Source organism: Hemitrygon akajei, chromosome 2, assembly GCF_048418815.1.
Source record: "Hemitrygon akajei chromosome 2, sHemAka1.3, whole genome shotgun sequence".
Lineage (NCBI taxonomy): Eukaryota > Metazoa > Chordata > Chondrichthyes > Myliobatiformes > Dasyatidae > Hemitrygon > Hemitrygon akajei.
The window spans coordinates 156,034,035-156,059,493 of NC_133125.1; the positions used below are offsets into that span (position 1 = coordinate 156,034,035).

Below are 25,459 nucleotides of genomic sequence, written 5' to 3' on the forward strand. Positions count from 1 at the left end.
GGCAGTGTGAAATGTCAGGAAGATGTTATGAGAATGCAGGGTGACTTGGACAGGTTGGGTGAGTGGGCAAATGTATGGCAGATGCAGTTTAATGTGGATAAATGTGAGGTTATCCACTTTGGTGGCAAGAACAGGAAGGCAGATTACTATCTAAATGGAGTCAAGTTAGGAAAAGGGGAAGTACAACGAGATCTAGGTGTTCTTGTACATCAGTCAATGAAAGCAAGCATGCAGGTACAACAGGCAGTGAAGAAAGCCAATGGCATGCTGGCCTTTATAACAAGAGGAATTGAGTATAGGAGGAAAGAGGTCCTTCTGCAGCTGTACAGGGCCCTGGTGAGACCCCACCTGGAGTATTGTGTGCAGTTTTGGTCTCCAGATTTGAGGAAGGACATTCTTGCTATTGAGGGAATGCAGCGTAGGTTCACAAGGTTAATTCCCAGAATGGCGGGACTGTCATATGTTGAAAGATTGGAGCGATTGGGCTTGTATACACTGGAATTTAGAAGGATGAGAGGGGATCTGATTGAAACATATAAGATTATTGAGGGATTGTACACACTGGAGGCAGAAAGCATGTTTCCGCTGATGGTTGAGTCCAGAACTAGAGGCCACAGTTTAAGAATAAGGGGTAGGCCATTTAGAACAGAGATGCGGAAAAACTTTTTCACCCAGAGAGTGATGGATATGTGGAATGCTCTGCCCCAGAAGGCAGTGGAGGCCAAGTCTCTGGATGCATTCAAGGGAGAGTTAGATAGAGCTCGTATAGATAGCGGGGTCAAGGGATATGGTGCTGATTGTGTATGATCAGCCATGATCACAGTGAATGGCGGTGCTGGCTAGAAGGGCTGAATGGCCTACTCCTGCACCTATTGTCTATTGTCTAAATGGTTTCAGCATGGATTAGATGGGCCAACAGGCCCGTTTTTGTGCCATACTTCTCTATGACTGTAGGACACCTTCTGCACCTTGTCGTTACATTACCACCTTTCAGCCATTGGACTTCATTGGAGATCTCATCCGCCCAGTTTGCTGGAGCTGACTTTGCATGCTAGGGCCCTGTCTCACCGGGTTATAAGGCCGCTAGCTACCCTCATCTCGTTTAGCCCAACTGTTGAAGTGGTGTACCAGCATGTGCCTGCTGTCACATGTACCATTCTGGAGCCACTGTTGAGAGCTGAGTGTCCAGTTGTGTGGGCTGCCCCAGAATGGACACAAGGCTCTTCACTAGAGCTGCTGCCCCTCCCTGGATGTCCCATACACCCCAAGGCAGGTATTGAGTGCAATACCTCCAGGATAATGGCAAATATTTAATTTATATACAAGGGATATCACTTGCTGTTAGTTTCTTGGGCGCCTTTTGTTTGATATTGTGATTAGTTGTCAAGATTGTCACAAACAATAACAGAGTGGAAAGAAGAGAAAGAGAGAGACCCCTGTGTTGCATTTGTTCTTCTGTGGCCTTCAGGTGTGATGCAGAAACTTGCTGTATCCTTCCAAATTTTCTGCCATGAGTGTTTAATCCTCCATACCTTTATTAAATTCATTTGGAGCATTAACGGAGAGGACTGTGAAGTGGTAACGGTATTTATTTGTGTCACGTTTTACTCTCCCCAAAGCCATTTAGTATTAAAGTTTTACTCAATATGTGCTTCTAAACTCCAACTATTACACTTATGCCCGCCAATTTGTTTAGATCAATCCATATGGCATTTATTTCTGAAAGCAGCTTTAGCTTAATGGAGCCAACATTTAAAAACTCCAATCCCAGTTCCTTCCATGTGTTTATTCCCATGGCTCTCTGTATATACTCAAAGTGAGAACCTACAGGGCAAGAAAGTAGGATTTGGTCCAGTGGTTCTAAAGTCATTGCAATTGTGATTGACCATATGACCTGAGTAGTTAATTCAAAGTTCAAAATAATCCTATTATCAAAATACATATATGTCACCAGATACAACCCTGAAGTTCCTTTTCTTGAATGTGCACTCAGTAAATCCATAATAGAATCAATGAAAGGCTGCACCAATTTCTGTGTTCAACCAATGTGCAAAGGACAACCATGTGCAAATACAAAAAGAAAGCAATAATTTTATATAAGTAAATAAGCAATAAATATCGAGAATATGAAGCTTGTCCAAAAGTTGGGGGAACGTTTTATTAATGGGGTAAATTGATCAACCACTTCAGGAACTATAGGCTTTCTGCCTATTATTTTGTATAACATGTCTGATCTCAGGAAAATAAGATCTTTCTTAGTGATATAGAAACAACTTTACTGTTCCTTTGTCACTGGGGAGATTGGTGCTGCTGCTATATTTAATTGTTGCTTATTTTTTACTGTCCAATAGACAATAGTGTAAACATATTGAATGGAGTTATGAGGGTTAGTACCAGTAATCACTTATTTGGAGTGGACAGAATGGGCATGGTGGCATTTAGCTACAGATTTATGATATTTAATATCATATGATTTGATTTATTATATTTTAGTGATGGATTCAGAGTGAGGAATCAGATCAGTATTCTACAGCAGAGTATAGTAGGGCCAGTGTTGCAATCTGATGTGCTGTGGCTGTTTCCAGGCCATTGCGGAAATCTCCTTGATCATGTTAACACTTGCTATTATTTTCTGAATAGGTTTAGTTTTTTTTTGTTGTCTGGGTATAATGCTGATATAACGGTTTCTCCTGGATTTGGCACACATGATGAGTGTCCTACTTGCTTGCTCCTGTGTGGTGCTGTTGAGAGCAGTGTCAACAGAATTTTTGGAACTTAGTGTGAGGTGTGTCCATCATGGAGAAATTGAATATGGTAGACCTAACTCCTCTTGATCAGGTTACCAGCAATTCCAAGAGATTAGCTGCACTAGATAATCCTTGAAGTTCCAGTGGAAGACTTTTGTGCCACAACCCAGGTCCTTTACAATACCAGTTGTCACCTGCTCCTGAAACCCGACCTGGTCAGAGCAAATTCTTCCCTTGCTCAGGTCTACCTAATCATTTGGGAAGGCTTCTTCCAAGGCCGTGTTTATCTGGTTAGGGATGAGCTGTTAAAACACCTTTTTGAGTTAAGTAGTTGACAGAAGAGTTACTGAAGGGAAGACTTCAGGATCATTGAGTGATTTTCCAGGTGTTGAGATGCCAATGACTTGGGCACCAGATTTCAGGGATTAATCCTTTTGATGGAGACTTGGCAGATAAATTTGGTGAGCCACTATTTTCCTTGAAGGTGGGGACATGAAATTTTATTTAGAGATACAGCACAGTAACAGGCCCTTCCAGCCTAAAAATCTTGCACCACCCAATCACACCCATGTGACCAATTGAGCAACTAACTTGTACTTCTTTGGAATTGGAGGAGATTGGAAATCGTGGTCACAGGGAGAAGGTAGAACCTCCTTACAGACAGAGACAAAACTGAACCAGGGTTGCTGGTGCTGTAAATGCATTGTGCTAATCGCTACACTACGGTGCCGCCCACTTCTTGAGAAGTTTCTGGGTAAATACACTGACTCTAGCAGACTTTGCTGTGTTGTCCTCAAGGGTAGAGGAGCCTGTGGTAACTGTGATAACCGGAGCAACATTTTGGGGGACAAAGTTAAAATGGCTTTCTCTCAATACTTTTGGTGGCTGTTGTTGTGTTTGGATTAACATCATCATTGGCACTAATTTTCAGCACCCTCTCCCAAGCAGCTTTTTCACCATCTGTTTGCTTTTGGTGGCAGATGCTCTTGGATTAACTCTGGGATTGATTGCCTTCAAAGTCCAACATGGGCTCTAATCTATGATGCCTCCTGTTGGGGCTTGTAAGGTCTAAGGTTTCCACTGAAGAACAGGAAGCCCAGATTTCATTGGTTTCTCACCATAGTTCTAATTTCCCTACACCTAGTGAATCCAGGAGTGCCGATACTGTGGCCAAGGCTCAGGTTGGTGTTGAACTCTGCCAAGGGTCTTTCTGTCTCTTCCAGTCTACTGTGCTCCCTTTACCACAGTAATCATAAGTTCCTCTATCCTTGAGGACAACACAGCACTCAAGCACAGCAAAGTCTGCCAGAGTCAGTGTATTTACCCAGAAACCTCTTAAGAAGGGGGCAGCACTGCCCAATTATACCCATGCCTATGCCCATTTTGGTCCCCTTCCAAATCTGTACCAGGCTTTTTCTGCCTTGTTGTTCAACACCTTCAGTATAAGCCACTGGACTGAAACATCTCTTATCAAAATCACAGATGTGTGACTGACCAAGTTAAGCTTTCCCTTCTCAATCTACATGATGCCTGCTTTCTTTGAAAAGATTGGATATTTTTTCCCCACCTGAGAGCTACTCAAGATTCTGTTTGTAACCTCCACCTTCATAATTCGAGTAAAATAGTTGCAATTATTTATGCACGGTGGCATTTTCTGGATTGCTTGCTTGGAACTTTCCAGAAGTCCCATCTGGTTTTGAGCCAGTGTTAAGAGTTGAGACCTTCATTCTCTGATGTCTGAAGTTGGGCCGGTGTTGTGATGGAAGTCCGGAGCAGATGAGTGGCGTTTTTTTCCTGTCACTGAACATGAAACAGGCATTCAGGTAGCACACCTACCAGTTCACAAAGAAGAAGGTTCATGTAGCATCAAGATACATCAGAGACAATTTCACATCCTCTAGTTATGTATCCTCTCTTGCAACTTCTTGGTGTAAATGGCTAGGTAGTTAGCAGTTAGCTGATCATTTTCAAAGCTGTGGTTTATAAATGTTCTCCATGATCAGAAACAGGAAACTGAGAGCCATCTTCTTGTATAATTTCTTTCGGCTGTTATCTAGATTTGGACTGGCATACAGCTGTATTAGTTTAGTTGAGGTGTAGGTGAACTACCAATTGAGATCCATGGATCTTTCTCTCATGTTGTTTGGGTTCAGGATTATGAGTCTTTTGATGCACAAGGATGTCAGCTTTAACAAGGCATACTTTAGTCTGGACATGCCCAGAACATTAAATTAAAAGAAGTAGCTACCTAACCCAAGCCTGATGGGACCTGACCATGAGTACCTGGTTTGGATAAGATTAGATCAGACAATATTTTTGATTGGGATATCCCAGACTTTGAAGGTCGGGATAACTTCAGGTTGACTTTAAATTCATACCTGTGAAGATCTCGAACACAAAGTTAAGGAGTCATTGCTTTAATCGATTGTTATGGCTAGGACAATCAGCTGACTTTTTGGGACTACTTTAATCTTCAGATCAGGAGATGGTAACCACTCAAGGTCACACTCAAGAATCTCAGCCCAAGTGTGCAAATCCAAATTGCCAAGCATTTTTGTTTGACTTCTTGAAATATACTTGTGGATCCCACATGATGCAGACTTGAGGTCAGAACTGCTGGTGTAAATTGAACATTAATCTACCTAATCAATGTTTTTCTGCTTTCAGAAGTCCCATCCTGAACACTTCAGTATATGTAAAACACTGTCCAGTTTCTGTTCGCCATTCTCTCTTAAAAGTCCTTCAGCCTTTTGTCCCCTTCCAAATCCATGCCCATTTTTCCTGCCATGTTGTTCAATATCCTCAGTATATGCCACAGGACTGAAACATCTCTTATCAAAATCACAGATGTTTGACTGGCCAGGTTAAGCTTTCCCTTCTCAACCTTTGAAAGATTGACATAATGCTCTCCTCTGACATCTGGCAGGATGTGACAAGTGTCATCTAGTCCCATTCTTTGAGGCATAGCAAATAAACACCCAAAAGAATTTATCTTCTCATAACCACAGTTACATTTTGAGACCCATTAACCCATTTTTTATTCCTCATCTATATGATGACTTCAATAATGATCAATGAATTGATGAGCTATGATCTTATTGACAGCAGAGAAGGCAATTATTGTCTCTGATTTGTTGTGCTTGCCCAAAATCCCATAACAGAACACAAGAAATTAAATGTTACAATTTAATATAGACAATACTCAGCTTACTCCAATATTTTGTCATTTATTACTCCTGTGAAGCATTGAGGCAAATTTTCAATAACTCAATAGCTCCGTTTAATATCAGGCGATATACAACCTGAAATTCTTGTTCTTCACAGGGATCCATGAACACAGAAGAGTGCCCCAAAGAATGAATGGAAGTAAAAAAACATTAGAACCCCAAAGCCCCGTTCTCCCCCTCCCACGCACAAAGAGCAGCAAACATTGACCCTCCCCCTCCCCACTTTCTTCAGCAAAAAGCATTAGCACTGTCCACCCACAAAGCAAGCAAAACTAAAGCCCCTATTTTATAATGTTATAATTCTCTAATGTTAGTAGCACATTGCAAGTGTTAATTGTAGATATTTCTAATGAGACAGTGAAGGGAGTTTATTTTCTGTTTGGCTCCTACTATACCTTTCCTGGCAGTGTATGATGGTGTATGGATTGAACGATATTATACATCTATTCCTTGGCAGATTGACACCTAAATGGGACAATGTAAATAAACCTTTATTCTATATCAAACCCATGCTTTCCCATGTAATGCCTAATAGGACATTGTAAAAGCAGTTTTATTCTACATCTGACCATACTTTGAAATGTCCGATGGGACATTGTGAATCGAAATTGCTGCCTATGTTCCTAACCTGGGAATATTTCATGCAATGTTATGAAAATAACTCTATTCTGCATCTGACCCATACTTTACCTGGAACAAATTATTATTTATGCAAATGGTTCTGCTACAGTGTGTGCTTCCATAATACAAATTGGATGAATTTTGATGAATTGGAGAGCACTCTTTATATTACACAGACTGTGGTGTCCTTAGGAATGCAGCTGCCAGTTTCACTATTGTAGGCCACTTCAGAGAGTTACTTTGGAAACTAACAAGCAATTGTTTCTATTGACACTCATTAAAAGAAAATAACCTACAGCCTTTGGTAAATTTAGCTTTCAGTAATAAAATAAACATAACTATTAAAAGCACTTTTATCTTAAAATCCTACATGTGAAATAACTTTGTAATTACAAGTCTGAAACTCTAGCTCCTACCTCCATTTGTCCCATTAACACAATTGTTTTTATAACGTATTAATGCAAGGTTTCTTAGGAATGCCACTATTAACTTTGAAGCAGTACTACCTGTACCTGACCAGTGAAGTGCTGATCTGTGTGTGTTCTATGGAGTAAAGTTACTCTGTATTTGGCTTTTGTTGTTCCTACTTTACGAGACTCATAACTGTGTGGAGGGCCTTTTATTCTCCATCCAGATTGTGCTAGCCCTGGAACCAAGAGTTTTTGATGTATAAGTAAATATAAGTAAAGAAGCTGAGAGAGGGGAATGTGGGATATGAAATGCCAGAAACATTAAACAAGTATTTTATGTCTTCCTTCAGAGTAGACGGGACCAAAAGCAAGCCAAATAGTGTAGTTAATGAAGAGGCCAAAGAGGAAAAGAATGTAAAGCAATTAATGCCAATGGATAAACATACTTGGCAAACTAAAGTTCTGAAAAATTGATGGCTAAAAGGAAATCCTGAGATGGTAGATACATTGGCTGTGATCCTTCAAAACTTCCCAGGTCCTGGAAAAGGCCAAGCAGATTAGAGAACAACAACAAATTTAATACCAATTAAAGAAAGAAGAAAGCATGAAACCAGGCAATTACAAGCTAATTAGTGTAGGAATCTATTATTAAAGAGAAGATAACTAATTAACTAATACTGAGCAAAGGCTAAACATGGCAGTTGAGGCAGCAAAAGGAGAAGCAGCTAATGTTTCAGGTCAGAAACCCTTGATCAGAATTGCTTTCTATCCATAGTTGCTGCCTGATCTGCTGATTTTTTTCCCCAGCATTTTCTGTTTTTTATATTTCCAATTTCCAGCATCTGCAGTTTTGATTTTTGTTATTTTCATTCATGTAGTAATACCATGCTTATTTACATGGTTATGTAAAGTCAACATGGAATTAAAATTTTTAATTTTAAAAATTAAAGGTGCTGATGATTGTCAAAGACAAGTGGCAGTTCATAAGTTTGGTGAGATTGACAAACCCTCAAATTATAATGGACTTCTTCCTTGGGTCTTAAAAGAAGCATCCGCAGAGATGTGTGGTTATAATTTTCCAAAATTCTCTAGATTCAGTAATGTTTCCATTAGATTGGAAAATATCAAAAGTAACTCCTTTTGACTTGTTTGTTGGAGTTTCTCGATGAAGTAACATGTGCTATGGATAAGTCAGAAACTGTACTATACATAGAATTCCAGAAGGCATTTGCTACCTTAGATATTTTTGGAGAAAATGAAAGCTTATAGTGTTAAAGATAACATTTTGGCATGCATGGAAGATTGGCTGATTTACAGAAAACAGAGTAGCTATAAATTGATTATTTTTCTGGTTGGCAATATGTTTGCCACAGGCATCAGTGTAGGAGCTTCAACATTTTTACAACTTATATAAATGATTTGCATGAAAACACAAGGTATGGTTTCAAAATATGCTGATGACAAAAGTAAGTTAGAAAAGTAAGTTGTGAAAAGGACAGAAGGAGGTGACAAGGAAATATAGGTAAGTGAAGGGAGTAGGCAAAGATCTGGTAAAAGGAGTATAATGAAGGACAATGAGAAAGTTGTCCCTCTTGCAGTAAAAACTAGAAAACTCTTATCTAATTACTGAGATATTTTAGAAATCGAACATGTAGAGGGATCTAGATATCCTTGTGCATGATTTTCAAATGGTAAGTGTTACAGATACAACAAGCAATTAGGAAAACAAAGTATGCTATTCTTGATTGCTGAAAGAATTGAATGCAAAAATTGCTTCAGTTATATTGGGTGCTGTTGAGATCATAGAGTTATCCAGTATGGGCAAACCCTTTGGCCCAAATCATCCATGCCAAATAAAATACCTACTTGAGTAGTCCCATTTGCCTCTGTGTGGAATATTGTGCATAGTATTGCTCTCCTATTTTAAGTAAAATATAAGTGCACTGTAAGCATTTCAGAGTAGCTTTATTAGACTGAAACCTGAAGTGGGTAGATTTTCTTTTGCAGAAAGGCTGGACCAGATGAGATTGTTTCGACTGGAGTTTAGAAGCGTGAAAAATGACTTGATTGAAAGATATTGAGGTACCTTGACAGATTGGTTGTAGAGAGGATGTTTCCCATTGTGTAGAACTAAGAGGCACTATCTAAAAATAAGGAGTTATCCATTTAAGGCAAAGATAAAGCAGTATTTTTTTCTTTCCGTGTCTTTGGAATTCTCAGAATCAAAAGCCAGTGGGAGAAGTATCTCAGAATATTTTTTAAGAGAACTGTAGATAGTTTACTAGGGTAAGCAGCAATGTGGGGTTGAGGGTAGAACCACATCGGTCATATCCTCATTAAATAGTGGAGCAGGCTCAGGGAGTTGAGTTATCATCTCCTGCTCCCGGCCTGAAAGTCTTCATGTAATACGCAAGGTAGCAAAGAATGACTAATAGAAAAAAATAATAGATATGGGATAAAGCTGGCTAACAATGTGTAAGAGTTTCCATAGATATTCAAATAAAGAATTCACAAAATTGAGTATGGTTTTTCAGAAAGCAGGTCTGGGGAATTAGTAATGGAAAACAAAGAAAATGTCAAATGAATTAAATGGGTATTTTGTACCAGGTTTCATTACACAGTGATTTCCCCGAGATAGCTGTAGAACTGAGGAAAATTTCAATCACCGCAAAAGTGGTACTGAGCAAATTGTTGGAGCTGCTAGCTCACAAGTCTCTAAACCTTGATGAACCTCTTCCAGGGTTTTTAAAAGATCTAGTGAACAGATCAGAAAGCAGGAAGCTCCAGGCTGGTTATCTGAACATCTGTCGAAAGGTTAGAATCTCAGGGTAATGAGGCAAAATCATTTGTGTTCATATGCAAGGGGTATCTAGTTTTTCATTTTTATTAGATTTAACAAGTGAAATAGAAGGAAATGTGTTTGTATTTCAAAACATATTTGATAAGGATGTTGCATAAGAAGTTACTGCACAAAATTAGGACTCTTAGAGGGTAATTGCATGGATAACAGAGTGGTAAGGAGATAGAGAAAGGATAAATGTTAATTTTCAAGTTGACCAGCAGTAAGTTTTGATACATCTCAAGACTCCATTCAAGAGCCTCAGCTACTTCAAATTGAGTATGTTTCATCTGACATATGCACTGCGTTTAATTATCTAAGCTATACCAATATCATCTCCAAACTCATAAACCCTCACCACCAAGATGGACAAAGACAACTGGCATAAAGTAGCACCACGTACAGAATGTTCTCCAAGTCACACACCAGACTGGAAAATATTGTTGGCTCCAATTCTTGGAATTCACTACCCAACACCATTTTGGGAGCACCTTCACCAACAGGGTCTGCAGGAGCCTCACCACCATTCTGTCAAGAGTAATTAGGTTTAGGAAATAAAGACTAGTTTCACTAGCTTTAATTACTTCTGTAGGGGGAGTATTCCTTACATCTTAACCATGTAGTATACATCCTGTGACGAATTAAGGACATAATAGAATGAAAGCTGTTTTTTGGCTCAAGTGAATTTGCTGTGCCCGACGGGAATGTTTGATAGGATGGCAGAGAGTAACTGTAATCTAGAATCTATCACTTTCTCTACTAGAAACATTTGGTAGTTCTTGGCTGAGGGAACTTTATTCCTTCCCCTGCTATAAATAACATAGTAATGCCTCATAGGAACCTGCAGATTAATTTAGACTTTGATGGGACAAGGTAAAGGATGCTGTACTTAATATCCTGCCTTTTCCAAATTGAACATTTTGATCTGAATGTGTAGAAAGAAACTTAGCACGTACAACAGGAGTTAGGAACAATTCCTACACTCTCCCATCAAAGTTCAGAGTAAGTTTAATATCAAAGTAAATATACATCACCATGTACAACCATGAGATACATTTTCTTCTGGGTCTAATCAATCAATCCAATAACCATATTAAAATCAAGGACTGAACCAACTTGGGTGTTCAACCAGTGTGCAAATAGAAAGAGAAAGAAGGAAGAAGTAATAAAGATTAAGATCATGAGATGAAGGGTCCTTGAAAGTGAGTCCATAGGTTGTGGGAACAGTTCAGTGATGGAGCAAGTGACATTGAATGAAGTTATCCCTACTGGTTCAAGAGCCTGTTGGCTGAGGGATAATTACTGCTCAGGTGGTGTGAGTCCTGAGATTCCTGTATCATCTTCCTGATGGCAGCAGTGAGAAGAGAGTATGGAATGGGTGGTAGGGACCCCTAGTTATGGTTTTTGCTTTCCTGCGACAACGCACTAGGGAGCCCTAAGGTGTCCTCTCAGTTCAGGCTTACTTTGATCCTCTTTCTGGCCTGGAGGAATTTGAAAACCTTCATTCTGTATTTATCCTACAACGTCATAACTGATCTGGGAAGCATTTGCGGTAAACAGTGTAGACGGAATTCCCTCTGTATTAACTTGTGCTGCATTTGATCTTTGAGAATTTGATTGGAAAATACATGAGGATTTTTTTTCTGTATCTGTCGTGAGCATTCTCTGACCTGTAAGTACTTGTTTACTCTCTTATTTCTGATGTGCAGTACTTTACCTGTAAGTGCTGGACGGGGAAGCATAGAGGTAGCATGTGCTATAACTGATCCTTGGGTGTTTGATTTTAACAGGTCAGACTCAATCTTTCTGTGTTCCTCATGTTACAGAATCAGAATCAGGTTTATTATCACTGACATGTCATAAAATTTATTGTTTCCTTGCTACCTTGGGAAAGTTTGATTGAAACTATATTGTGGGAATTTCATTTACTTCGAGATGCAGCATGGTAAAAGCCCCTTCTGGCCCAATCAGCCTGTGCTGCCCAATTACACCCATGTGACCAATGAACATACTTACCTATGTTTTTGGGATGTTGGAGGCAAATGGATTATCTGGAGGAACACCAGGCAGTTAAGCCTTTTGTGCTTTATGTAACCAGAGCTAGGAATGGCTTAGAAGAACTTGTGTTGTTGCCAGTCTATAGTAATCTGATTGAACAGTGTATCAGGAATTTTCATTTAATATACCTGATTTGGGAGGGTTTAATAAGACAGAGTAGACAATGGATTATAGACACCTAGTTTTAGAGTCCACCTCAGTGGAAATGCCTCCTCCTATTCTTTACCATCTTTTACCATCAACACAAGCTTTTATCCCCATATGTCTTTGTTAATCTGGCTTCTCTTTACTTGTACCTATGCTGTTTACTGTGTTAAATGTGTACTGTGTCGGATATGGGTATGCTAACTCGACAATGCAGAGAAAACTTCATTCTGTATTCAACTCACGTTGTACCAACCTGCGATACTTTGTTGGAACATTGTCAGTGGAGCTGACTGTGAATCCAAACCCTTCAATACCAAAACTGACAGTTTTTTAATGTGTATGTGAAGAGGGAGCTTTACTCTGTACATAACCCATATTCTGTCTAGTGTGTCAGAGAACATTATGAAGAGAGCGTTTCACTGTGTCATAAGTACAGTGAGTGTTTGGTGGAACTATGGAGGGAATTACATTCTGTGTCTTTCTGTTTTTGTACTTGACCCAGAAATATCTGTCTGGAAGGAATGGATCCAGCTTCACTCTTTATTCTATTTCGTTCTTTCACCTTTACTTTATAACTCATATGTACTGTACACACTCTGGGAATGTTTGATGGGACAGAATAGAAAATGCTTTATATCTAACATGTCTAGGACTGTTAGATAGGGCAGTGTAACCTGGTTTTCTTTCTCTTTGAGAGTGTACAGAAAATCCAACTCAGAAACTAGCCCATTCTGTCCCTGATCTTGAAATGTTTGATGAGGAAGCATGGATCAATGTTCACGTTTTATTCTATTCAATGTTGTGCATGTACTGGAGATATTCATGGGTCAGGCAGAGGGAAATTTATTCTGTGTCTAATATGTGGTATCTGTTCTGAATGCACTTAATGGAACATTTTAGAGTATCTATCCTTCAGTTTGTTATTTCTCTTCCTGTTGCTGTCATTCCCTACTCCGTCTTTTGCACTTCTTTGTGTTATTTCCTTTCAAGCAGTGAACGTCATCCATGGGAGTATTTGATGGGACAGTGTAGAGAAAGCTTTATTCTGTATCTATAAAAGCAATTTTATTTCCAGGTTTACAATATTCACAATTAAAATACAATCCACATTGTCTAGCCTCCAGTAAGTTCCCTCTCCAGGGATACCTGTCAACAAACAGTAGCTTGAATAAGTTTGATGAGAGAGCAGAGAGCAGACTTTACTTGATACTAACTCCATGTTGTACCATACCTGATAGTGCTTCATAGAAGAGCAAAATGGAATGTTTACTATCTATCCATTCAGTGCTGAACCTGGCTGTGACCAGTTGAGAGAAAAGGTTCTTTAATCTATAACTATTACGTGAGATTATGGAATGCTTGATTGACACTTCTTTGTATCTGTTGTGTTCCCTGAACTCTTCGTGGTGCTGAGGGAGCTTTATTTTGAGGTACTTTACCTAGCCAATAGAATCAGAATGTGGTTTAACAGGGTAGCAGGAGCTCAGTGCTTATCTCATTCTGTACTTGGCTTGAGAGTGTTAATGTAGCACAGGAGAGAAGCTTTTTAAATTACACACTTGGGAATACTGATGGTATAGAGTATAGAGACATGGATGGGGTTAAAGTGTTAATGGAGGGCATGGTTTACCCTTCTTCCTAGCCTGGGAGAACTTAAAGGGATCTATAGCAATGGCTTACCCAGTGTTTAATGGTAAAATGTAATGGGAACTTTATTCTCGATGTTGTGTCTGCTCTGAGAAATACAGAGGGCAAGCATAATTGTCTTGTGCAACACAAAAAACATGCAATAACACAGTTATTCTGGCTCATATCTTCTATACTCAATCCTTTCAAATCTTTCTGTTAGTTTCTCCCTCATGTGTTTAGCTAGATTTACTGTAAATGCACTCATGCTGTAATTCTTAACGTAATCAGCATTTTTCTCTGTATCTAATTTGTGATATGCTTAACCTATTAGTTTTTGAAAAGATTGTAGAGATGGGTGACCTGTGTGTGTGTTTTTATGATACAGTGTAGAGGAGGGGTTCCCAACCTGGGGCCCACGGACCCCTGGCTTAATGGTATTGGTCCATGGGATCATAAAGGTTGGGAACCCCTTGCGCAGAAGGATCTTTATTCAGCATTTAACTCACATATACATAATTTGGACTTTGTTGAAATGGTGAAGAGAGTATATTTACCCATTCTTTGCCGAGCCTGAGATCCATTGCTGTGCAGTGTAGGAAAAAAATCATTTCTTCCCAGGAATTGCAGTGAATAACTTGGGGTGTCTGATGGGGCAGTGTGGAAGAAGCGTTTGCTGTATGTTTATCTGATCTATGAACGATTCATGGACAGTAAAGAGAACTTTTATCTGGTATATTCCATTGATCCATGCTGTATATGACATTTGAAACAGAAGAAACACCTTGAATTTAATATGCTATATCTGACGCAGATGCTTGATACAATGCCAGAGTAAATCTAACATTGGTCAAATTGTGCCGAGTCTGATCTGATACTCTTTGAGGGGCAGTGTATGGCATCTAACCTATGACATTCCTGACTGGGAAGGATCGGGTAAGACAGTGTCCACTCTCTAAACATTTCCAGCTATACCTGACATCACAGGCAATGTAAAGGGAGCTTTATTTCCAATCAACCTCACGTTTGCCTGACCCTAATGTTTAAAGGGACTGTACTGAATGAACTTTATAGACAGTCCTCTCTTCAAGGCATAATTTATTCCTCACAAAATCTAAGATATATAAATACAGAACATTCAAGTCAACATTTTCATAACAAGTAAAGTTTTTCTGTTAAACAATATCAACATATTAATGGTGATTTAGAAACTTAAAGCAAATACTTCATGGAGTCTTAACATAAATCTAAACTAACGGCAAGAGTATCCTTCCCCACAGAGATTCCACAGCTCTTTAAAAACAATTACTTTTATTTACAACTTTACAATGATTCAACTACTTTAGATTAAAATGCAATCATCACTGTCCAGGATGTACTGCTACCCCTGTGGTCTGAAGGCCTCCAGCAAGCCAGCGGAAATTCATGCTTCCTCTCTGTAGGCTCCTAGTAATGTAGCTTTTGATGTAAAGGAGAGCTTGCACTGAGGCTGAACAAGAAATACTTCAAGGTACAGTCCAAAGTTTTTTTTTTAAACTGTCTTGACCACTTTGAAAGACCTTAGCTCTATATATGGAGTTCTACATCTTACTTAGGAGATTGATTGTGGAGGGAATCTAACCCTGTTTCTAAATCATTCTGCGTCTTGCTTGGGAATGTCGATGGGGCAGTTTAGAAAAAGCCTTGTTCTTCCGGTGACAATGCTGCACTTTAGTGAGTTTTCCGTAGAGGAATCTTCTGAGTCAGTTACAACCTGAATCCTTGGGTTATTTAGTTACATTCCTGATGTGATCTGTGATTATTGGGATATTGATAGATGTATGCAATTGGGAGCGTGTAGAGGAAGCTTTTCTCTGTACTTAATCTATGCTGTATTTGGGATGGGTCCATTTGATGAGACTGTCTTGAGAGAGCTTTAAGTGATTAACGGGTTAAAGGAGAATGAACTTGACCTGGTGTCTAACTTAAGTTGTCTACGATTATGTTGAGTGCTCTGTAATTTGTCCATGATCCAGATTCCTGCATCTGCAGTCTCTTACGTCTCCAGGATTTGGCCTTGTGGTTTGGATGAGACATGCTAGATAGATCTTCCCTGTAAATCTTGCTCTGCATGATCTGGGAGAATTTAATTTGCAGCTTTATTGTGTAGCTGTTTGAAGTCTGACCTAGAGTAGTGGTGGGACGGTGTAGAGGTAACTGTAGAGGAGTGTTGAAACCCATTTGAATCACTCCTGGCATTGTTAATGAGGACCATGATGCAGAAGCTGTAGTTTATGCCCAGGTACTGCTGTGCCTTGGGAATGTTTGACGTTATAATCATTTCAGCACTTTGCACTGACACCCATCACCACGTAAACACAGAGATCATTCATACTCAGTGGCATTAGCAGTATCCACCAGGGACATATTACATTCAAAGTCTGATACTGAGGGCTGGTAGGATTTAGATGAATGGATCTGCTTTGCTTAACAAAACATAAATAATGCATCACATATTTTGAAGTTGGTCTGTGGTCACGTCTGCAGGTGCACCGAATCTAGCCAGACACTTCCCTGGCAGTGAGCTCTGATATGTTCTATACCTTCTCTGAACCCAGGTGGCTCAGTGAGCTTGTTACTAAGTTGAGCAGTGGCTGAGGTCTGGCACCTAGTCTGCCAAGCAAGGGTGAACTGTGGAAAACAATGAACTGAGCATTAGTCCCCTAGTGGAGGTGCAGATAGCAAAACAATCACAGTTCTTGATCTTGATAGATTATGACACTTAAAGGAAATTTAAATAAAATCTGGATTTATACTGTATAGCACCTGTTAAAACCTCAGGACATCCCAAAGCACTCTACAGCTAATGAAGTACTTTTGAAGTGTAGTCAATCTTGTAAGAAAAATGACAGCTAATTGGCATACAGCACACTCCCACGAGTGATCCACTGAGAAATTTTATTTTATGATGCTGCTTAAGGAATAATTATTGGCCAGGAAATCAAGAAGGATGCCCCTGTTGAAAAATGGGATCTTATACTTCTACCCAAGGGAGCAGTCAGAGCCTGGTCTGAAGGCCTTATTTGAAAGATGTGACAGCGTAGAACTGCACAGCTTGGAAACCATTTGAGGATTTGGAGTTAGACTTGGACTCATCATGTACAGAGGTGAAATTATTTGAGAGTGTAGGAAGATAAACACAGTTACGTTTGCCTCTGTTGTGCATTATTTTTGAGCGGCTTGCAATGGCTTCATTTGGAAGAGGATCGGAATGCTCTCAATAGTTGATGACTTCAGGAGAGACGGTAGGACAGAGAGAGGGAGGAGAAAGGAAGACAGGAGGAGTGTGAGGCAGGGGCAGTTCCTCCAGGAATGAGACACCTTTCTGCATTGTTTAACCACGAATTAGTGGCCCCATCTTATGCCAGCATCCACTCAATTTTGACTGTAAATCAGCAGGTGATAGGAGCGGTGGGTGCTGGGGAGTGATGCTGAGAGCAGCCAGTTTGCTGCAATCTCCAAACCAATTGGAGCAACGTTCTTGAGGATCCCAATGCTGGGAATTTCTTGCCTGTTTCCCTGTCTCTTTTAACGTGACACTTAGTTCACGTAGAGGTTACCATTGGCTGCTGGTCACTGAAAATGTATTTAACTCACTTACTATTTATTTTTTTTCTCAATCTTAAGCCATTTACCCCCTAGAGGTGGTTAAGTGTAGGATATCACAGCAACTTAAGCGTGCACAATCCTGTCATGGGGGATGTGGGGCGGGAGGGCGGGGGGATGGGGTGGGAGGCACCGTAAATTCGCGAGTTTCACCATAGCGACAGAGTTCACCGGTAAGGTAGGGTCATTCAGTCGCAATGTTTGATTTGTTCTGTGAGCATTGTTGTTTGGTGTTTTGTTCTTTTATAATTTAATTAAGAAAAAAAGTCAAACGAAGGAAAAATCTGGAGAAAAAAAAATCTGAAAGAGCATTAAATTTTTATAAAGAAATGCATTCACCAGCTGGCTGGGTGGGGAAGGGGGTTGGTGTTGGCGGGCAAGGGGAAATGTTTGGGTGGTGCGGAAAGTGGCTGGCTTGTTGAATTGGACAAGTTGATGAAACAAATATAACCCTTACACTGCGTGGTAAATTGCCAGGACATCAGTTGAAAAATATTTTTATCTCTCCCACCAACCACGCAATTCCTATAAATATATCTTCAAAGAACAGATTTAAAAGGCCATTGTCATCACTGCGATATCTTTGCTTGCAAGTCAGCTGTTATTGGGATGTGAAAGGTCCCCATTTTTCTTAAAGGATGGGTAGTTCCAGGATAGGCATGGGCCATTCAGCCCTCAAGCCTATCCTACATTTGGTTCGTTGACCCAGTTTAGCTGCTTTTATTATATTGCTTTCAAATGCAGGTGCATAACACTGTGTTTCTTCAGTGTTATGCCATTGAAAATCATTCCCTCCAAGACTGAAATACGATAATGACCATCACTGAGTCATTTATCACCTTATTCCAGGAGCCTAACCAAACATTTCTCTAAGGGTGAGTTTCCCCTGCACCCATAACTTGATCTCCACGGCTGGGGTGCAATAGATGACTCCATTTCTCCCATGCAGTGCTCCATTTGAAGCACTCTGAGGAAACCTGGGCCATATAGTCAGAGGAAGGGTTCTAACATTTACCACTGCAGTTCAGGACCAAGGCAGCCAGCAGGTAAGTTAGCTAGTTCTCGCCATTATTCTGGAGACCCCATTCACACTGCACTGACCAGCACGTCTGGTCGTACGGATCTGTAATGCCCCCGTCCTAGGTCCTAACCTGTCACCTGTATTAATCCTGCTATCTAACCACACCCCCCCCCCCGCCCCATCTCCCTTCCCTCCCATATCCTCCGCTTGTCCCCTACTAAAATGTAGGGCTAAAATTTCTCCATCCTGCACCAGGTGCAGTAGTGATCCAGTAGCTACCAATACTCCCAAACAATGGAACAACATAGGGCATACTGTAGGTCTCAAATCAGTTAATGTCATCCCCTTGCTCTGCTCTTCTGATGATCCTCTTGAAATCTTCATCTACTGAAAGTTTATTGATCTTGGTTTTGAAAGTTACTGTCAACTTCTGGTCAGGGTTTCCAGCTTCTCCACATAAGGAAATGCTTTCAGATATCACTGATTACTGCCTGGCTCTTATTTTAAAATTAAGCCCTTTTTATTCCTGCAGCATATCCACTCCCCCCCACCCCCCCCCCCCCCCGATGAGAGGAAATTGTTTCTTCTCATCTAACCTATTGACTGCTTTAATCATCTTAAACCTGCTCCCATAGTTTAACCCCTGTTGCCTGCCTTATAATCTGGCCAAGTTAGAAAGCCTCAAGTGCTGGCAGCTGCCACTTGGGACAGCATTTTTATCGTGTTGAAATAAATGCTAAAATTCAGATGGGGGAGGAATTCTGTCACGCCATTTAATGGATATAACATGTCTGTGAGCCATTCTCCCACTTCCATTCTCTTGATCACACTGTTCTCTCCTTCTACCTAAATATTCATCGCTGCCATAGATACTATACCTCCAGAGAATTATTTAAGTGTTTACCAGCACACAATTGAAATTGGTTCTCCTGATTTTGTGCCACTCCTACTCCTTTCTTGAAGTGCCTCTAGCAGGGTGAAATATCAGATCACACAAAACCTCCACCCTATACCATACCATTCTTGTCAATTATTGCTGTTAACCTATAATTCAACAAAGAAATTTGCTGAGAAGTTAGTCTCCATGTGACACCAGGATCTATGAGAATAGTTAACTCTACTTGATTCAACAACCTGGTAAAACCAGGAGACTCTACTGCACACGTAGCCTCTCGTGATCAGGGAAAGTATAGACATTGCACTTGAAAGTATCAGACTAAGCAACAGAGCTGAACACTTGTGCTGAGCACAAGTTCATACCTGTCATTAGCTCTATGCCAATCCCCATAACCATACTTCTCTCAGACTGTGCACCATCATATTTTCCTCGTGTTATTTTTACAGTTACAATGTTTTCAGCACTATTTGGACAGGTTCATAACATGTTTTAATTCCTAGAGGGTTTATCAGACTCCTTGAATCTCACCATGCCAAGTCAGTCATTTATTTCCACTTTCCACTACTTTTCAAATAGTGTTCAGATAAAACACACACATTTTCTTCCCCATTTTCTCATAGTTAACCTTTAACCCCTGGAGTTTCCAGACCCATCCTGGGGATTAGCTATACCTATCATACCCATTTGCATCTGCCACAAGTATTCAGTCCTATATCCCTGCCTCCATCCTTCTAACATCCAGCGCGCCATCAGTCTTGAAAGCAATAAACAGATGGTGTTCACTGTCCATGCCCAAACTTTACATGTGTAACAGTTCTGGTTTGCAAGCTTGGAAGCTCACAGTGATGCTTTTGTACCATCTAAAATTGACAAAACACCATAGTCTTGATCTCAGGGTGAGGGGGGGGGGGGGGAAGCTCATCATAACCTGTGAAACAACACCCAACTTCCTTTGCATTTTCAGTTCTTCCTGATGAGCTTCAAGGGGGGCTGGCATTAGACAGAACGAGGGGGTCTGATGTGTTTCTGGCCACTTGTTAAGATAAGAAGTGTGGAAGGATGGGGGAGCAATAAAACTATCTCAACAAGCTAAAGAGCAAAAAAAAACACTCAGGAGGGGTTGGGGGTGAGAACAAGAAGCCTTTTACTTAAAAAGATCCATAACTGATAGTTCCCAACCTCATGTTGGTGTTCTGAGACCAACAGTGTCCTTCCCATCCTCCCCACCGCCAGTACTCTATCCAACAAGAAGATCCCAGCTCTGATTCCTGCTCGGTGTTGTTAGCTGAGATGGATGGGATGGAAATTCAGGAGATACTTTGGATTTGTTTGCTCAATGTGGTAAATCCAAAGAACCATACCTCCCAACCCAGTGGGCCCAGACATCCAATAGTATCCCCAGTCCCCACAAGTCCATTGTCAAGTATTTCTCTTCAGAACACGGCACTAAGTTGCCTTGACAAAGAGTAACTAACTGCGAGTGACAATCAATGATCACCAAGTTGCTGGGCCAAGTCGTTAAGGTGAGGGATCTTTTCTTAAAGCAGAGGCTTAAATTAGCTGCTAGCAGGGCCCACCTTCTCCTTTCTCTTAGCACTGATATTTTTTTCCTTATTCCTCTGGTGAAAGTGTACGCACTGACTCATATACAGCAAATACAGCTGAAAGGAATGCTCAGTCACACCAGATGGGGACAGTTCCCTTGAGATGAATCACCCAGGTTCCTTTATCCCATTTGACGTAAAGGATTTTCTGCAGCTTCAGGAGCCTGGGCTGAGTTGAGGGAACCTCCTCTGTTACCAAGCCTAGGTGCCTTTTTGGTGTAATAAGGGAGCACAGTGTCTTTGAACCAGGGGAAGATGTTTGGCTGAAATTTCACTAATAATTGAATGTGTATAAAGAATAATAAACTCTCCATTATGACCCTTGACTCCCTTTGGTTTTGATGTTTACTGGGGACAAAGTGATGGTAGTCAAGGGAACACCTGTGAATCACAGTTCCCCAGGTTTGTTCTCAGGTCTCCTGAAATCAACTCAGATTAGTTTAGGTTGACACTCAAGGGAAACACCATTTGAGGACTAATCTTTGGTCACAAGCCCAGAAGAATAGGGTGCAGAGGTGGATGGACAACCATCTTCTCCGATGGGAATTAGTGGGTAGGATAAAATCATTCAGCAGGGACATTTTACCCTGAACCACTCAGCAGGGATTTGCTGCATTTCCATTGGGCAGGTTGGAGAATAAGTATTCCATCCACTCACGTTGGGGTTTCTGACCAGAGAGATTAAAATAACTTTTTAAAAGTGGGGTCTGCAGCTCAGAACCGGGGTTAGATCAGACCACATCACGGAAAGGGTAGGATGCCCAATTCTAAGGATTCAAGATCAGCTAGAAGTTAATAAGATGTTCATGGCACTTAACCTTGGGTGTTGACACTGGGAGAGAATTAGGCTAAACTTGGAAGGGGATGTAAAACAGGCAGAGCTACTTTTACTGGCAATTGTATATTCAATGTTTAGTGCTGGTAAAATAAACAGAAAGGGAAGTAAATCTTGTACCCAGTTTCATGCCCTAGTTTTCTCCCCCTATTGCTAAAATTTAAATGCTGTGAAATATTCTGGCATTCATGGCACCTTTGTATGGTGTCCCTCAGGGTGATGAGGCACTTTAGGAAGAGAGGGAAGGTAGGACTGGGACTGTACATGATATAGTCAGCTTGCCTTCTGTATCTCCGCTGCACCCCCTGCCAGCCCCAACCCAACCCAAGAACACGTGTTAGGACCTGTCTAGTTATAATCTGTTTGGCACTAAAGTGGGGAGAGGGGTTATATTTTCTGAATGTGACCGATTCACACTCGCCCGTCTTTCGATCCATAGCTTTCAGAAATGGGGCGCAGAGGTGGAAGGACAGCACGGAATCCTAGCCGCTTTCTCCCGTTGACATATGGGGCATTTCGATAGCCATAGACAAAAAAAATTCAAAACGAAAAGAAAATAACTTCAAAATCGACGCAGTTCTGAGTCGACAATCAATAGCCATACATATATAAATAACGTTCTAAAATTTAAAACAAAAAAAAACACAGGCATGGCTAAACATGATTTGACGTTTGTATCATGTGACTATAATCTCTGTTGCTATAGTAACCACTGCCAGAATAATGTTGGAGGAAGTGATTGTACCGGTTTATGTTGTTCTGTGTATATATTTAACAAGGAGAAAACAAAAGCGTTAATTTTTCAGGTCTTTGACTTATCCATTTTAAATGCCAACTTTGTAATTAATCCCCCTCCTCTAACCCCATAAAATCAAAATATTTATACGTATATAAATGTGTATATATGTTGAATTTTTTCTCCCCACACGTGTAATTAAGAGAATGTTGTTTGTATTGTAAATAACAACGATATGTACTGTACATAGTTTAACATATATTCCTGGTTGCCGTGACACCAGGGATGCTATCTGATGCTTCTATTGTTGTGTTGTATGGGGGTGTGGTGACAGAATGACCTTTAATAAAGCAAAAACTTAACCTTTTACTCTCTCTGTCTTGCAGTCGTGGTCTTTCTACCCGTAAGTCACTCCCAAGTATCCATTTTGCTATATTTAAACAATCCAAACCCCTTGATTAGACATTGGGCTGTCATTTACAACCATTATTCCATATACAACTCATCTGAACCCCTCGATTATATTCCAATCTAATTTACTCCTGGATTTCCTTTACTCTATAAGCCACCCCAAATCACCCAGCCCAGTAAGACTGATGTTTATGACTTATTTTTGAGTCTCCTTGCTCTCCATATAAACATCAAACGCATCAATGTGATTCCAGTCTGAAAACCCTCTCTCATTATAAACCATCTGAATCCCAAGATTAGATTGTAACTCACTCCAAGTATCAATTGTTCTAGTCACAGGATATCCAAACCACTGACTCAATTCCAACCTGTAACAGACTTCCAAGAATCCAATATTCTATGAATAACTGAATGAGCACCACAATTAAATTTCAACTTTCTTTAACAAATCAGTTATTCCTTATAGGGATAGAAGGATGCCATTCAGAAGCCTATTCTGCTATTCTACAAAGTCAATGTTCAACTGTAACTCATTGGTTTTAATATCCTTGGTTAGCAAACCTCTACTGATCTTGTGTTTAAATTATTAAATAATCTGACATCACAGTCTTTTTGCTTGAGTAGTGCTTCTTCCTAAATGTTCTGACTCTGATTTTAAGATAAAGTCCCTTCATTCCTAGTGTCAGAAATGGTTCCTCTTGATTGACTCTATCAATTCCTAACAAAATCATAAAACCCTCAGGCTTGGATGCCTGATAACATCGTGTGTTCCTTCCTGCCATGTGCTGAAGCGTACATGGTATTCTGGGCGTGGCCCAATTGGGCTTTATTTGGCTATGGCAAAATTTCTTCTACTATTATACTGTATCTTCCTTACTATAAAGTCCAAGGGACAGTTGTACATGAGTAGAACATATGAGTCATCTGTGTACATAACACAAAACTTCTTTGATCCAAAGTTGTTCCTAAACTTTTCACTGTTGAAGTAAAGCATCTTGTCCAAAATAGTTATTCTTATTCATATCTGATTTTTGAAATCCATCTCCCTTAGTTTTGCATGCTTGCTCAGTAATTTCATTCTCCTAATTCACATCACTTACTGTGCCACCAATCTTTGTGTCACTGGCAAACATGGATATATGGCTCTCTATTGACTTATCTAAGTCAAGAATATAAATTATAGTTCAGGCCCCAGCCTAATGAGGCAAAACCAGTCTCTTCTTTTCAATGCTAGAACATCCCTCCTAAGGATCTTCTACAACCTAGCCATCGCCTACTTAAACATTAACATTGCACGTGTCTGAATTTAAGTTTAAATCTTCTAAAGCAGAGCTTTAATGAATGCCACCTACTTTACACCACCAAAGAATGGATTTCTTGTGAGCAACCACAGCTAAATTTTAACACAACTAAATACGAACCAGTCGGAGGAGAAAGGTTGCATCATTTTCTGGAGTGAACAGGACTGCATTAGCATAGCAAGACTTAGAACAGGATCTGACACTACTAGTTGACTCATCTCTCTCAATCGCTTAAACAATGCGGCAAGGTGCTTTAACAAAAGAACACGAATAAACTTTTCTGATCTATGTCAAAATATGGAAGCACTAATTAATGGGTAAATGAATTTAAAATAGTGATGTCGGAAATGAGACTCTTAGGAGTCAGGAAGCTATACAAGCAGAGATTCTATATTCTAAATGGGTATAAGCTGAGAAAAGGTCCTTATGATACTGGTGTTTGCCAAGGTAGATGAATGAAGATATGTCAATGTGAGGAAGGTGGTACACAGGGCTAGGATGGTGGGAAGGAAGTGAGGAAGAGGAGTTGTGGATACTAAAATCAGGGACCAGGATTGTAAACATAAAATTGTCATTGGTAAATGCAGTAAGAAAATGACAACATCACTGGGGAACTAACAAGGAACCTGCTCGAAGGCTGATTGAAATGGTGTGCTCATAGTTTGGATGAATTGAAATGGGAAGATGTTTGCGGGGAGCAAGAGTAGTCAAGCAGAGGTCATCAAAAGAGAGGCCTTCTGAATGGTAGGAAAGGTAGAAGCCAGTCATTAAGCATCTAGTTTTTAGAGTTAATATAATTTGTTTGAGACATGGTATCAGCTATGTTAAAGTATGAACATTTCTCTGTTTGAAGCTTTAAAGACCAGGTTCTAACTCCTACCCCAGGATACCACTCCTGCTCCCCAAACTTGAGGAACACAGTTCTGTTCATCACTCCAGTGCCCTACTAATGGAGTGCCATGTTGTTGCGGGGTGCTGTTTCTTGGGTGGCATGTTAAACCGAGGCTTTTCTTGACCCTAATATGCTTTGGGATATCCTGAGATCACAAAGTGTGCTATACAAATCCAGGTCTATATTTGCTCACTAATTAAGTAACAGTGCAATTATGAAAAGATTAAAAGAAAATTGCATGAACCATATTGTGGTGAGTTTGTGGAACAGGACCACAGAGACGGTCGCGTTCCAAAAGGCAACCTTTATAAAAGGCTGCCTTATGATGAAGTGACAGAATTGTAGAAGGAATTGAGCAGGGAGAGTGAATAGATTTTGAGCATATGAACCGTTCAGGTACACAACCATCTTACTTTCCAGCCCTGTACTTACAAAGATACA

General features: G+C 40.2%; 1 protein-coding gene across 2 annotated transcripts in view; it reads left to right on the forward strand.

The window, feature by feature from the left end:
• LOC140717149 (ras/Rap GTPase-activating protein SynGAP-like) overlaps positions 1–25,459 on the forward strand; it is a 683,169-nt gene that overhangs the window by 641,782 nt on the left and 15,928 nt on the right. The window contains exon 19 of one of the 2 annotated variants that reach the window (XM_073030482.1): positions 22,118–22,783. The exons of the other annotated variant lie outside the window; for it this stretch is intronic. Coding sequence (XP_072886583.1) covers positions 22,118–22,201 — 84 coding nt within the window. The 3' untranslated portion in view covers positions 22,202–22,783. Of the gene's footprint in view, positions 1–22,117; positions 22,784–25,459 lie in introns of those variants that run through there. 2 annotated transcript variants of the gene reach the window in all.